This window comes from Ciona robusta, chromosome 8 (genome assembly GCF_009617815.1).
Source record: "Ciona robusta chromosome 8, ASM961781v2".
Lineage (NCBI taxonomy): Eukaryota > Metazoa > Chordata > Ascidiacea > Phlebobranchia > Cionidae > Ciona > Ciona robusta.
The window spans coordinates 3,954,319-3,967,324 of NC_143242.1; the positions used below are offsets into that span (position 1 = coordinate 3,954,319).

Consider the following 13,006-nt stretch of genomic DNA (forward strand, 5'->3'; position numbering starts at 1 on the left):
CGAGGTTGACTACGTTGAAAATTACTGCGGGGATGATAAGCGTTATACTCCGGGTAAGCAGAAAAATCGGTATTATCGTGGGAAGTCGGATTTTTACGTGTCAATAACTCGTCAGTTAAACGTTGCAAACGGCGCTCAAAATTATCATTAACAAGCATCTGCGAGGTAACGGTATTAGGAGAAGGATCTGCTGAGGCATTACTGGATTGACCGACAAATGAATTTGGGGCTTGTAACATCATTATGTCATCGGCTTTGGAAGCCAGGGTTTCAAGGTCTGATTGTGAATATTCTAACCCAAGAGTGCGTCTAACATCATCAGGCAAACGTTCGACAAACAATTTCTTTAAGAGACTTTCAGCCACGACGCCGTACTCGCCGTGACTGCTCAACAACGACCTCATTTCGCTCAACAATTCGCTCGGACGGCGATTATTTAACCTAGTCTCGTGTAACAATTTGTTGAAACTCTGTACCTCATTAAATTCATATAATTTTAACAATGCCATTTTAAGAGCAGTATAAGGTTTATCAACGTCACGGTGCATAATAAAATGCCCAACTCGGCTTACTTGTTCGGGACCTAGGGCTGAAATGGTATGCGTGAAACGTACATGCTCACTCTGGACGTTATTGCAGTCAAAAATAGTCTCAACGGTACTCAACCATAAGCGGACAGACGAAGGCCAAAAAGGGGGCAATCTAGTTTTAAGATCGATAAGCGAATTGTTTCCAGCAGCCAGTACACCATTGCTCACACTAGTCATTTCGGTGCTTTGGCTAGCAAAATCGGGGGAGTTAACTTGTACCCGCGAAGGTTGTTCAGGCGCGTAGCTACCCACCGTTTTAGGCTTATCGACAGGCGCGTTCCCAAAAGACCCACTGTTCGCGAAAACGTCATCACGAAATGGTTAGTAGCGCTAGGTGCGTTAGTTGTAAAACGCTCAGGGACATACGGCGTAGATTGTTTAAAAGATCTACCCTTTGGTCGTTTTAAAAATGATAAAATTTGGGCCATAATGAATAAAAATAAGAAAAAAAAAAATTAAAAAGAATAAATAAAGGTAAATAAAAACAAGGAACGTCACCGTTGTTCTGTTGTCGGAAGGTCGTGCTCAGAGGTCACCAATTGTTGGGGGCGGCGTAAAAACGTAGCTGATTGGCTCGGTTGACGTTGACTCCGTGCGTAGTTGATCCTTCTTTGGTTGATAGTTGACGCCGTGAACTTACTTTTCGGTTGCTTAGACGCAGCAGTAAAGACAAACCACCCGCTCAACGGTTTTTGACTCGTTTATTGACGAACAACGATGACTGAAAACAGGCCACGAGAATACGTTCACCAAAAGTTTAGTCCAAATGCGTAATGTCCAATATTTGGGCAACTATTTTATAACAAAAACACACAGTAAAAATATAGTAAAACGCCCAGATAATTTGACCCTGGGGCATACAACGTCAGTACAAATTTAGAAAACGGACATAAAAAGAATCGGGAGTGTTTTATCTACGCTTTGATGATACTGTAATTGTCTCCTTTTGAGCCTACACAAAGAAGACGTAAAATTTATACGATTGCCAGAATGTTGTACACGGAAAAACGGTTATTAGAAGGACGTTAGTTGCACACACTCGATCTTGAGACTTCAGTATATTTTGTAATGACATTAAATTAAAGATTAATCTACTGCTTTCCCACATCAACCGCTACAGAACCAAACAAAATGAAAGCAAATCAAACTAAAAACATGAACTTTTTATTAAAACACCATGAATAAAATATTGTACATAACTGTATTAATTTGGTAGCACAAAGCAAAAGAACGAGTTGCAGCAGTATTTTCCTTTTATCTTTTTCCAAAAGTGATATCCACATCAATAACCAAAAATCTTCTCGTTAAAGCTTTACTCCACAAAACATTGCTCCTGAAAACATCTCACAATCTCCGAGAACGTGATTCTTTCTTCAGGTTTCATGTGCCAACACTTCAGCATCATTTTATACATCTGGTTACAAATTTATTAGCATTAAATAGGGATTGATATTAAAATATAAGGACTTGGCTTAATCATGAACTATCTATCAGTGAGCACTTGGTTGGAGCAATAGCATTAAAATGTAGTTTATATGTATGATTATGGAAACAGAGCCTTTATTGCATTTTCTACAACAATCTCACCCATGCATGATCATCCAGACAAGCTTTAGGTTTTGGCCATTTCCAACCCATGTTGATTCTTTTAACAAGTTCGTCACATTGCATCTCATACAGAGTATCAGGAATATTATCTAGAATTTCATAAGCTGTAACACCATACCCCCACACATCAGATTGAAGATTGAACTGTGGATTCTCATTTCTGTAACACTCAGGTGAAAGCCTGTAATACAAAAGTAGTTAACATTGGCGCCATAGTATAGTGGTAAGAAAACTTGTAGTATAACCAAAAGATATTAGGTTCTATGCGCAAGCAAGCTTTGAATAAAAGGCTTTATTTTCACAATTTTTTATAAACAAAGGTTTATTGGGAGAATAATATACCAATAAACTGTTTAGGTATAATCAGTCAACTCTGGCCTAAATTTCAGGACCCTTGGTATGCGATAATATCTCCAGAAATAAAGCTTACCACTTTATTGGCAATAATGGGATCTGAGCGTCAAAGTATTCTTCCTGGTGACTAGGTAAGCTTCGTGAAAGTCCAAAATCAGAAATTTTAGCTTTCATTTTGTTGCTGTTTGAATCAGCTGCGAGTAGAATGTTTCGTGCAGCTAAGTCTCGGTGAATGATTCGTAGTTCTTGCAATACCACCATACCCTGTGATTAAAATAATGTTTATAATGTAATTTTGTGCAAAAAGGGTCAATAGACCAACTTTGTCCTAAATCTCATATTTCCTGGCTTGCAGCATTGCAAAACCTCACCAATATAGAATGTAACAAAACTGACTACTTACTGTTACAAAGAATGACAAAATTACCTGTGCAATTTGATATAGATACCGATATAGATCTCCTGTTATAGATTTGAACGGTGCCTTTCGTTTTTTCCGATTTATCATGTAGTTATACAATGAACCAATAGGTAAGTATTCCATCACAATGCCATTTGATGCTAAAAATACAATTAAAAGTTTTGTAATGTTGCATTTATTAGGAAGGTACATATCATTACTACATCTTTGTAAAGGAATACCTAGTTAGCTCATTAGTTTTTCATATCGATGGACATTTTTATATTTATGAATCGCCAGCTAAGTAATTCCTGTTGTTTGGTGGAATTTACCAATTACTTTTAAAGTTCTATAGCATTTCTTGGAACTATAACTGGTTAGGAGACCAAGTTGAAAAAGTGGGCTATAACAGTTGGTATAACACATATAATCACATTTCTTAATATACTCAAAAAACTAACTTACGTAATGCTATTCCCTTTAGTTCCACTACATACTCATGCTTAAGTGAGATCATCGTCTGTAGCTCTCTTATTATTTCAACATGAGATTGAAACTTATTTTCACCGGGTTTGAATCTTTTGACAGCAAAAGTGCTGTGGCCACTGCAGAAAGAGAAGGCTATTCAGAAATAACACAATGATACATTGTATGTGACTTTAATCAACTAATGTCACTTCTTTTGTTCTAGCTTGCCCGATAAATTTAGATTTTTTTATAACAAATGTGCTCAGTATCACACCCCCATGCCTGCTTACAAGAATTAAAGAAGCTTAACTTTCTTGCAAGGACAAACAAAACCATAGTGATAGTTTCATCAAGCCTAGAACACAGGGCGTTTTGTTTGTTTAAAACAACCTTAAAAAAAGAGCACCCATCTTTAGCCCTTTCTAGTAACAAATGCATTAATGCTACATGGTGAACAATATGCATGTAAAAAGTGTCAGCAGCACCTACCTTGCACTGGCAGTTTCACTGGGGCAATACTGATGGAGAGAAACTGTCCCAAATTGACCCTGCAAATAAAACAAACACAGCTTTACTGCATATACTTATACTATCAAGTATCAATGACATAACTAACACACATTTAATTTAGGTAAAAAACTCCACATTTATTATCTTTTCACAATATTTTAAAGCAGGAGAATGGCAATGAATACTTTAGTATGTAGAAATATTTATAGAAAGATAAATACAACAAACTGTACCTCTCCGAGAAGTTGCCTAAAAGTCAAATCCTTGTCTCTAAAGATAAATTCTTGAGGGAATTCTGTGATTTGAGCGATACATCTTTTATGGACGATGTGAGATTCTTGACCTATACATATTTAGAGTTAAACCTTATCCATTGAGAATATAATCTCTATTTTTCGATGTCCAAAAATTGCCCTAGTAAAGTCCAGATAGGGCACCCAATGTGGCAATAAACTTACATTCCAGGTCTTAGATTTGCCCCATTGAAGACCTTGGCCATATAAAACATAATATATGCTATTGACTTTTATAACCACAAGGGTTGCTTATTATTGTATGAGCTTGCATTACCTGTATTTGAAACAACTGTCTCATATTTCTCACTTTCCCCACTCCTTAGAATACGAGACACAGTTTGAAGAATTATTCGAAAACTTGGTCTTTTTGGTGGAAATTTATCCCAGCATCTTCTGAGCAGTGTTGCCAGTGATGTTTTTCCAATGCTATTTAACCAACCATGTATGGGCACTGGGTTGGATTGCATGTAACAGTTTTTCTAGAAAGTTTTACAAAGTAAAAACAGTGATTTGTAACTTTTTAAAGAATTTATGGTCTGAGATTCAAATAATAAAAATAACTAATGTGTTAACCATTACCCACTGATGTATAGTCAGTAATCAAGGTCCTCAAATGGGTCTTAATACAAATAATGAAGCAATGAAACTAGTATATCTTTATGTATAAGTAAAATAGCCGTACATTGGCAAACACTTGCATTCTGTACAGACCCACATTTAATATCAAATTTAAATGTTTAAACAATGAACCTGAACATCGGAAATTTGGGGTAAGTCGTAATCAATTTTAAAGTCTGCTGCTGCCATCGAAATCTCACACACGGTGACAGCAAAGCTCCATTTATCTCCGGCAAGTGTGGGTTTCCACTGGGTGGTAGTAGAGCACATCTCACTGAATTCACAAGGCAGCCATGGAGGAAGTAAGTTTGGAACAATTTTCTAAAAAAACGAAAAAAAATATTAAAAACAAGAAAACAATGTGGGTTTTTAATAAATTCACCAGTTGACAGACCTTAGTGTATAATATATAACTTAATATTCCACCTACACTGTGAATATTCCCAGACACTAGATTTTTAAACCAACTTCTAGAAACATAAGCTAATTCAGATAACAAGGGATTGAATTTATTACAATCTGGGTTTTAAGGATCTTTTTTAAATTAAAGATTGATTATTAACAACATTCAATCCTTACCGGATTATTTTGTTTCGTCTCATCGAGATCAACTTGAACTTCCGGATCAGCGAGTTTGATCCATGGATCCTCCCGAAACAAATGGAGTCGTTCACCACAGATTCTTCCATGAGGAAGATTCCTCTCCTCCTAGAAGAGTGGGAGCAAAGATTTTAATCTTTATGGTGAAAAAAGATAGAGATACCTATCAAACTCATTACTCTATGCGACCCTATCACAATCTTTAGGGTTAGAATTTATATGAGTATACAAGACTGCCTTGTTTGGAACACTGGGTGTTGTAAGGGGGAAATAATACATACATAACAAGTGTGCTTCATTAAAGACCTCACCCATATTATTGAGTCTATAAACTGCCCTGCTAGATTGTAGCAATATGATTTTGGCGTAATGGAGCAATACACCCACATCCTAAAAGTCTAAAGTGGGGTTCATTGAAGACCTTACCATTATAGAATAGAATCTAAATGTAAGGAAACATGGGTTATATTAAGCTTACCAGATAGTTCATGATATGAGTGAGCTGGTAAATTACTTGCATTAACCAAGTAGCTGAGGTGGCAACTCTTAAATCTGGTTGTGTGATCTAAAAATGAATTTTATATAATACATAAGTTTTGTATACTTTTATATATTTTCTCCATATAATAAAAGACACAAAAAAAAGAAAGCTTTTGTGATAAGCTTTTAATCAAAAGGCTTAATGTCACATATCTTTTGTGATGACTTGAGTATTACGTTTGTTTCCTAACAAAACCTCAATACAGCTAGACCTACCATTTCCTTTGCTCTTTTAAACATATAAGCAGTAACTGAACCAAAGTTAGAATATTCTAAAACTTCCTTGTTGGCTGATGAGTTACCAAACCAAGTAATCACATGAATATGGTTGCCACATTTTGATAGAATTTTCAGCGATTCTTGGTAGGACTGTTAAAATAAACAATATGCAACCAAAAGCAATTTAAATGTTTAAGATATTATATAATTCATAATATTTTAGGATGATATTATAAAACTGTACCATAACCACTTTATCATAAAGTTATATAAATATTCAAACACAAATAAAAATACTGGTTTAGGCATTGGCATATATTGGTTACATAACATAAATTCTGTTTTAATTTAAAAAAAGTGTGGATAGGTGCATTTATTGCAATGAACAACATACACCAACCTCATTTAAGAGATCTTTCCTTTGGTTGCTATAAAGATCCATCTCATTCAGTGTACGAACCATCACCAGCTTATTGGTTGGTTTGTATACATGGATGTAGGAATGAGTGTGCTTGGTAGGGTATAGCATTGTCTGTAAAGTAGTTTTGTTAATTCAAAACAACTTTAAATTTGTATTAAACTATTTACAATTTTTGTTTTAGTAAGCATTTTGCAGCAATCGGCCTTTAAAAATGGAATGCCTTGAGCAGCCTTTTGTGGCCTTAATAAACGTCCAAGGAAATTTTAGGACATGTTTCAAAGATAATATTCATTTATACCTATATATATTTAGTTTAGAAGTGTTTCCATACCTTTATTTCTTGAATATCTTCAGGAGAAACACAGCGTGGCAACACTGACCCAACTTCAACCTTTTTTGTGAACAGAATTGGTTGTCGATCTAATTAAGACATTGTTTTAAAACGATGGACAGAAACACAATAAATTATGAAATCATTCGCCATAATGTAGATTTACACCGACATAAGCAAATGTATTAGTAAATGGCTATTTTTTGTAAACTTTTTGGTTAAACAAATTATAACAAAACTTGAATTTTTATCGTCTATTAATGATTAAAAGGATAATGGGCCAAATCTGGCCTAAATTCCATGTCTTCTGACAAAGACCGCACCCATGTAGAAACTGATGAAAAATATAAAATCAAGACTGCTAGAACACACTGACACACAATTATCATTCCCTTACCTTGAGTGCTTGGGTATATCCTATGATCCATGAACACATCAGTCTTGATATCTTCACACACTTCGTTTTTCTCTAGCGCCACCAAGAGTTCTTCAACATTTTGAAAGTTATAAGAAGCGCCGAGCCCAAAAATTCCAAATAATTTATTTTCTCCACGGTGAATTTTGAAATGAAAAGTCTTGTCGGTCTGTAATTGTGAACATACAGATAAGAAAATTTGTAAATGGCAGCTGTGTTTTTATTATAACCTGCCCTAGTTATAGTTGTTGGTACATTAACTACCTTTGTGACTAGGTGCATATATGACAAACTAAACGTAAATGATTATTTTATGCTATATAGATGAGGCCTTTTGGTGATACATGCCAGGGAACCTAGAATTGAGCAAAAAATGACCTACTTCTGCAAACTTAAATTCACCCACCTGCCATAGTGAGAGATAGAAACTTTCAAACTCTGTGTTACATCTTCTAAGTAAACAACATTGGTGTAAGGGTGTTGGTTGAGATGAAACATATTCTTTTAATCTGGTTTCACCGGCAGCACGACTGTGGTGGAATAGTGAGGATTAGTTAAACTTTTTTGCACACAGAGTTACTGAAGCTATTGAAGTGTGTGGATAAGTGGACATAACTTTAGGTTGGTTTGTTTATTTATGGGTGGAAACTTGAGTAACTTATTTATAGTGTCACTCCCATGCACACAGTGTAGTTGCTAAACTTATTGCAGTGTGTGAATAAGCAGACATAACTTTTGGTTGGTTTGGTCATTTACTTTCTCATGGGTGGGGCCTTCAGTGCATACATGTAAGTGACACAAACATACATTTAATCATCACATTAAGTACCAGATAAACCCACATACCTTATATTTGTGAAGCAATGCAACCTTGCATACATCAACCTCATGTTTGAAACCACATCCCTACAAAGGTAATGCGTTGGATCCACAAGTACTTGATAGTAACCATCAACACATGAAGTAAATGACAAAGCTTCAGCCATGGAACTAAAATGAAGTTCCTGCAATATATTGAACACTGGTTAGATTAAGCCCATGGAATGAATGAATGTCACTTTGTTATCCTTGCATGGCGGGGCAAAGAAGTTATAACATGAGTTAATTACATGTGTAACTTTGTCTGTGATTGTTTTATGTAAGGATAAGGACTTAGACATCCCATTGGTTACCACTATGTTGCAGTAATTGCCAGTAAATGTCTCACCTATGAAGCTTACACCCAACAATGGTGACACTTAGCTGTTTTTTTTATTTTATTTTGCAGTATTTATATTACAACATTAGACATGATAAGTGGGGTATTATTATTGAAAGTAAATACACATAATAAAAAGACATATTTGTTTTACAAATCTTACAGCAATGGCACAGGTGTGTCTTTATAAATAGTTTAAGAAGTTAAGAGTCTTTTGAACAACTTCAAAAAGCACAGTGTTTAAAATACCTCATGTTTTCCTTGTAGATTGCTCAAATACACTGTTGGAGAAGTTTTGGAAATCGTAACGTTGGCTAGCTCAGTTAAAGGGATCAAACATAGCTTCTGTAACAAAGAGTATTGTTAAAAACGGTTAATTTATAAGTTTTCATATGACAAATTACTGTAGCATAACAGAAACATTTTGATACAGGTGTATCTAACTAAAGCAGTTGTGTACACTAATGACCATTAACAAAATAAGAATCTATCATTTGACCAATAATATGTAGAAAACATAAAACTGTCAATAAAATTCAAAGATTAAGAAATTCCAAGTTTCTTTTACATTTTCTGAACTCTCAGTATCCTGTGTCCTCTTTATTTTAATTCCTTCATCTCCGGACACAACAACAAGTCTTCCACGTTGAAGTAATGTGAACACATTCCCTGGACTTGGGAATTCACATTCCATACACTGCAGGTAACTGAGTTGTAAAAACCTCACCATGTTTTCATTTTGTTCTTCATCTGCTTGTATGTCTGAAGATAAATATAGAAATGTAAGTTTTGGTTGCTTTCGATTGCAGTATGTCAGAATGTTTTTACTAATTTATTCTTAAGAGTTGTAATAAAGGATTTCTATTTCTTCTACCTCCCGTTTGCTTACAGTTTAACACATATGCAACTTTGTAGAGCAGATTTTTTTGTACAATTATGCACATAAAAAAAGACATCAAATACTGGAATAATCTCAAAGCAAAGTGTTTCCACTTTAATAATAATGCGAGATACAATAATGAGACCGAGCTATTAGTTATATATAAAAGTAATGCAATTGTAACAGTGATTACTTACTAGAATTTTTAGGAAAAGTTTCTTTCAGTAAATGTGCCAATCGTTTTTGGGCCATAAACTTCCATTTGTATTTTTCAATAAACCACTGTTTATCCAAGTTGTGTTGAAGTGATCTGGAAAAGATTTTTAAATTGTTCATAATAACCAAAAATGGAATTGATGATAAGGAAACATATTCTATTCCAAGTGAAGTTGTAACAGCGGGCTATGAATCTAAGCATAGTTTATCTCCTTACTTAAACACCAAGGGTTCTATAATCAAATCCCTACCAAGGCGGTTTATAGACACCAAATAATAGAGATTCTATTCTGAAAAGGTGAGATATTTTGTCAGGCAAACTTGAAACAAAAACTTTACAACAAAACGTTGTTGATTAAATTATATAATAAATAAAACAATGCACACAAAATTAGGGAAATCTTACTTTGGCAATAAATTCGAGACATCAATTGCTTTCAAAACTTCTTTTGGAATTTTTCGTAACAGAAACGAAAGATGCAACAAATCAATAACAGCTAATGTCAGCGCTGAACTTTCAAATGTTTTTGCATCAATTTCATGTTGTTTCCATGTCCCATGCTGTAGATATTTACTTTTAGGTAAAAATACTTGGTTGAGATTAATACACAACTAGCTGAGTAAACTGTATACCCCTTACAATTAAGGGCCAACAGATTTTTGTAACTGATGTTAGACTTGTTCTGAGTTCAGCAATTTTCTTAACACAAGAAATGGTCAGGCTTTACATAAGGTATTCATTTAACAATTAATTAAAGTCCATACCTGTATGAAGTTATGTCTTGTTTGATGGAAAAGATAATTAAACACACTTGGTTCTTGTGGAATCCTGTTGCTAAAAATAAAATAAAAACTGTTGTTTCTTTAAAGTAACACAGCATAATAAACTAGAGAATTTCAGTTTGCTTACTTGTTATTTGTATCTGTGTTCCGCGAAGCTTTCAAGAAAAACCTAAATAAATCTCATTGAGAAAAAGTAATTCAAAACAGTTCAATATATTTGAAAAATATAATTAACAGAATGCTATATTATGTAGAAAATGGAACAACAGCTTAAATGCTACTGTTACAGGTCTTGTTTAATTGGGTATGATATTAACTGAACCTTATTTTGAATTCCAAGTGCACGTTGTCCAATAAGTTGACAACATTTGGGTCTGTTTGATCGCCATGGTGTCTTAAAATGATTGGCTCCCATAGTTTGATCCATGAGTTTGTCCGAGAATTCCACAAACCAAACATCTGGGAACTAGATGGAGATATAGAGCAGGATGTTGCGCAGAATTGAACCAATTGTTCGGAATTGATTTTCAAATCTTTGGTAACCCTTTCATCTGATCGATCAAAGACACTTTTCCAGTGTAAAATATTTGTCTGAAATGGTCAAAAAAAAACATTGTAAAACCAAAATAAATAATTACTAAATCTAAAGATGCAAATGATGGTACAAGATTAATAGAAAAAAGTGACAGGATAACTCAAAGTTATAAAACAGGCCTTCTAGGTACCACATTTGTAACTAAGTAGGCCCTAGGTGTTTTTAAAATTGCTGACTGTTGCGAAAACCTACTAGTGACCACTATAGTGATGCTGTATTTAGGGCAATAGCTGTACTGCTATACCACAACTTTCTATATATGTTTATTAAAATGATATCCTTAACACAAAACAAAAAGACAAGTACAAGTCACTCACATCATTATGAAGATGTTCCTGAAGTACATTTTCAATCAAACCATTTAAAGTTGCCTAAAATATAGGAAAAGTTATTGAGAAATACGTAGAACTGTCAAACATGCCTAACTTCTTCAACAAACCTCTTTTGGAGCAAATGATTGTATCCTGAGATGAACCTCCTCAAATTGTGCTGTGAGAAAAATAGATTAAAAGTTGTTTCAACTGTTCTTGGCATGCCTAGACTTTCGACCACTGAGTTTGAGTCCTTGGAATCAATTTTGTTACCAAATCAAACAAATACTTACCAGATAAGGGTGTTTCTTCCTCTTCCAATGATGCATGATATGGGTGGACAAGATCTAAACAGACAGTTAAATTGGGGTAAATGAATGTGAGAATTAAAATATGGGAGTGGAGCTTAAGACATTCTGAACCAAATAGCTTAATTTAATAACTTTAAAAAATAAAACAAAACCTCATATAAAACCAAAAAGTAAAAAAAAAACTGACTGACATAATTTTAAATCTTTTATTTATCAATTATCTGTATTTGTTCTTACCATTTTCATTTACATTAACATCAACCAAAGTATTTAATTCAACTGGCTGCGATGAACCCTCATTGGTCTCTGGTACCATATGACAATAGGAAGCCACACTTGATGGAGAAGATACGATGGATAACCTTCTGTCCATTTTCTTTGTTTAGTCAAATTTTAAGCATAGCAGTCTCACATAATTTATAAGCTTAAAATTTAATGCCTAAAGTCTCAATTACTTAAGTTTTAAAACATTTTATAAATATGATAGATTTACTTTTAACGCTACTAAGTTCTCATACACAAAAGATTTATAATTAAACGTGAAGCTTATAAACATTGTTTGATTTGTGACAACAGCAGCATATGCCCCAACTTAAAAAGCAAACACAATTTGTATGCACTTTTTCTACTTAACAATTGTGTGCAAACAAGTATTAGTTATACTTCATGGTACATGCACCTTTCTAATAGAATACTAGCATATGATACAATCATATACTATGAATTAGCACAGAAAATGGAATCAATGATTGTACTATTGTTTTATGATATAACAGACTTCTCTTAATTCGAATAATTTATAATTATTAAACAGAATGTTTTAGCAAAATAAGTAAAAAAGCTTCATTTATCTTTAAATTAGCCTAAATATTAAATGAAATCAAAGTTTCATGAAACCAAACTAAAACCGCAATAGATAAAAATCATTTAGCAGTTAATCTCTTATCTGGAACTAAACAAACCTGAAACAATAAAACAACAAATGTTGGTTGGTTACACCGAAGCAACTACATGCTAATTATCACAGAAAAACTGACCTACAATGAACTGTGGTGTAACTTACATGCCTTTTTATAAATCATTTTTATGAGAAACATTCAATTTAGAACCTGTTGTTCTCGGGGCTTTCCAATAAGTTTTTAATCATTAACTTTAAAAGGCACTCTGGGTGTAAAATAAATTTTGTTGGTTGGTCAAACAAAACTACTCTGATACTAAGGTTGTAATGTTGACACTGAGATGTGACTGGCGACATATTAAAGTAAATCGACTTTGCATATTCCTCTTGCTATCTTAAAGTTAGACATGCAGGTATTGTTGTGGGCGTAAGTATCTTTGGGCA

General features: G+C 34.0%; 1 protein-coding gene across 1 annotated transcript; it reads right to left on the minus strand.

Annotated features, from left to right (window-relative positions):
- Positions 1–1,732: 1,732 nt before the first annotated feature.
- Positions 1,733–12,966, minus strand: LOC149732442 (tyrosine-protein kinase JAK2-like). The gene is made up of 28 exons (XM_089883788.1): positions 11,902–12,966; positions 11,647–11,700; positions 11,482–11,531; positions 11,360–11,413; positions 10,770–11,038; positions 10,575–10,616; positions 10,430–10,499; positions 10,071–10,225; positions 9,646–9,758; positions 9,137–9,330; positions 8,818–8,913; positions 8,217–8,374; positions 7,777–7,900; positions 7,353–7,539; positions 6,956–7,044; positions 6,604–6,735; positions 6,201–6,353; positions 5,923–6,009; positions 5,424–5,552; positions 4,977–5,165; positions 4,501–4,705; positions 4,164–4,273; positions 3,910–3,968; positions 3,418–3,557; positions 2,980–3,113; positions 2,629–2,816; positions 2,178–2,379; positions 1,733–2,004 (listed from the first exon to the last, which is right to left on the minus strand). Exons 1-28 carry the CDS (start codon positions 12,035–12,037, stop codon positions 1,903–1,905), a joined length of 3,621 nt encoding a protein of 1,206 aa, XP_089739914.1. The 5' UTR covers positions 12,038–12,966; the 3' UTR covers positions 1,733–1,902.
- Between the last annotated feature and the right edge of the window lie 40 nt (positions 12,967–13,006).

Bases quoted from the DNA above. Each gene is read 5' to 3' on its own strand.
- LOC149732442 (XM_089883788.1), bottom strand. From the start codon at position 12,037: ATGGACAGAAGGTTATCCATCGTATCTTCTCCATCAAGTGTGGCTTCC. The intron at 10,617-10,769 runs GTTCAGTTAATA...AGATTTATTTAG, and splicing joins CACTTGGAATTCAAAATAAG to GTTTTTCTTGAAAGCTTCGC. The intron at 3,969-4,163 runs GTACAGTTTGTT...TTTTATTTGCAG, and splicing joins TTAGGCAACTTCTCGGAGAG to GGTCAATTTGGGACAGTTTC.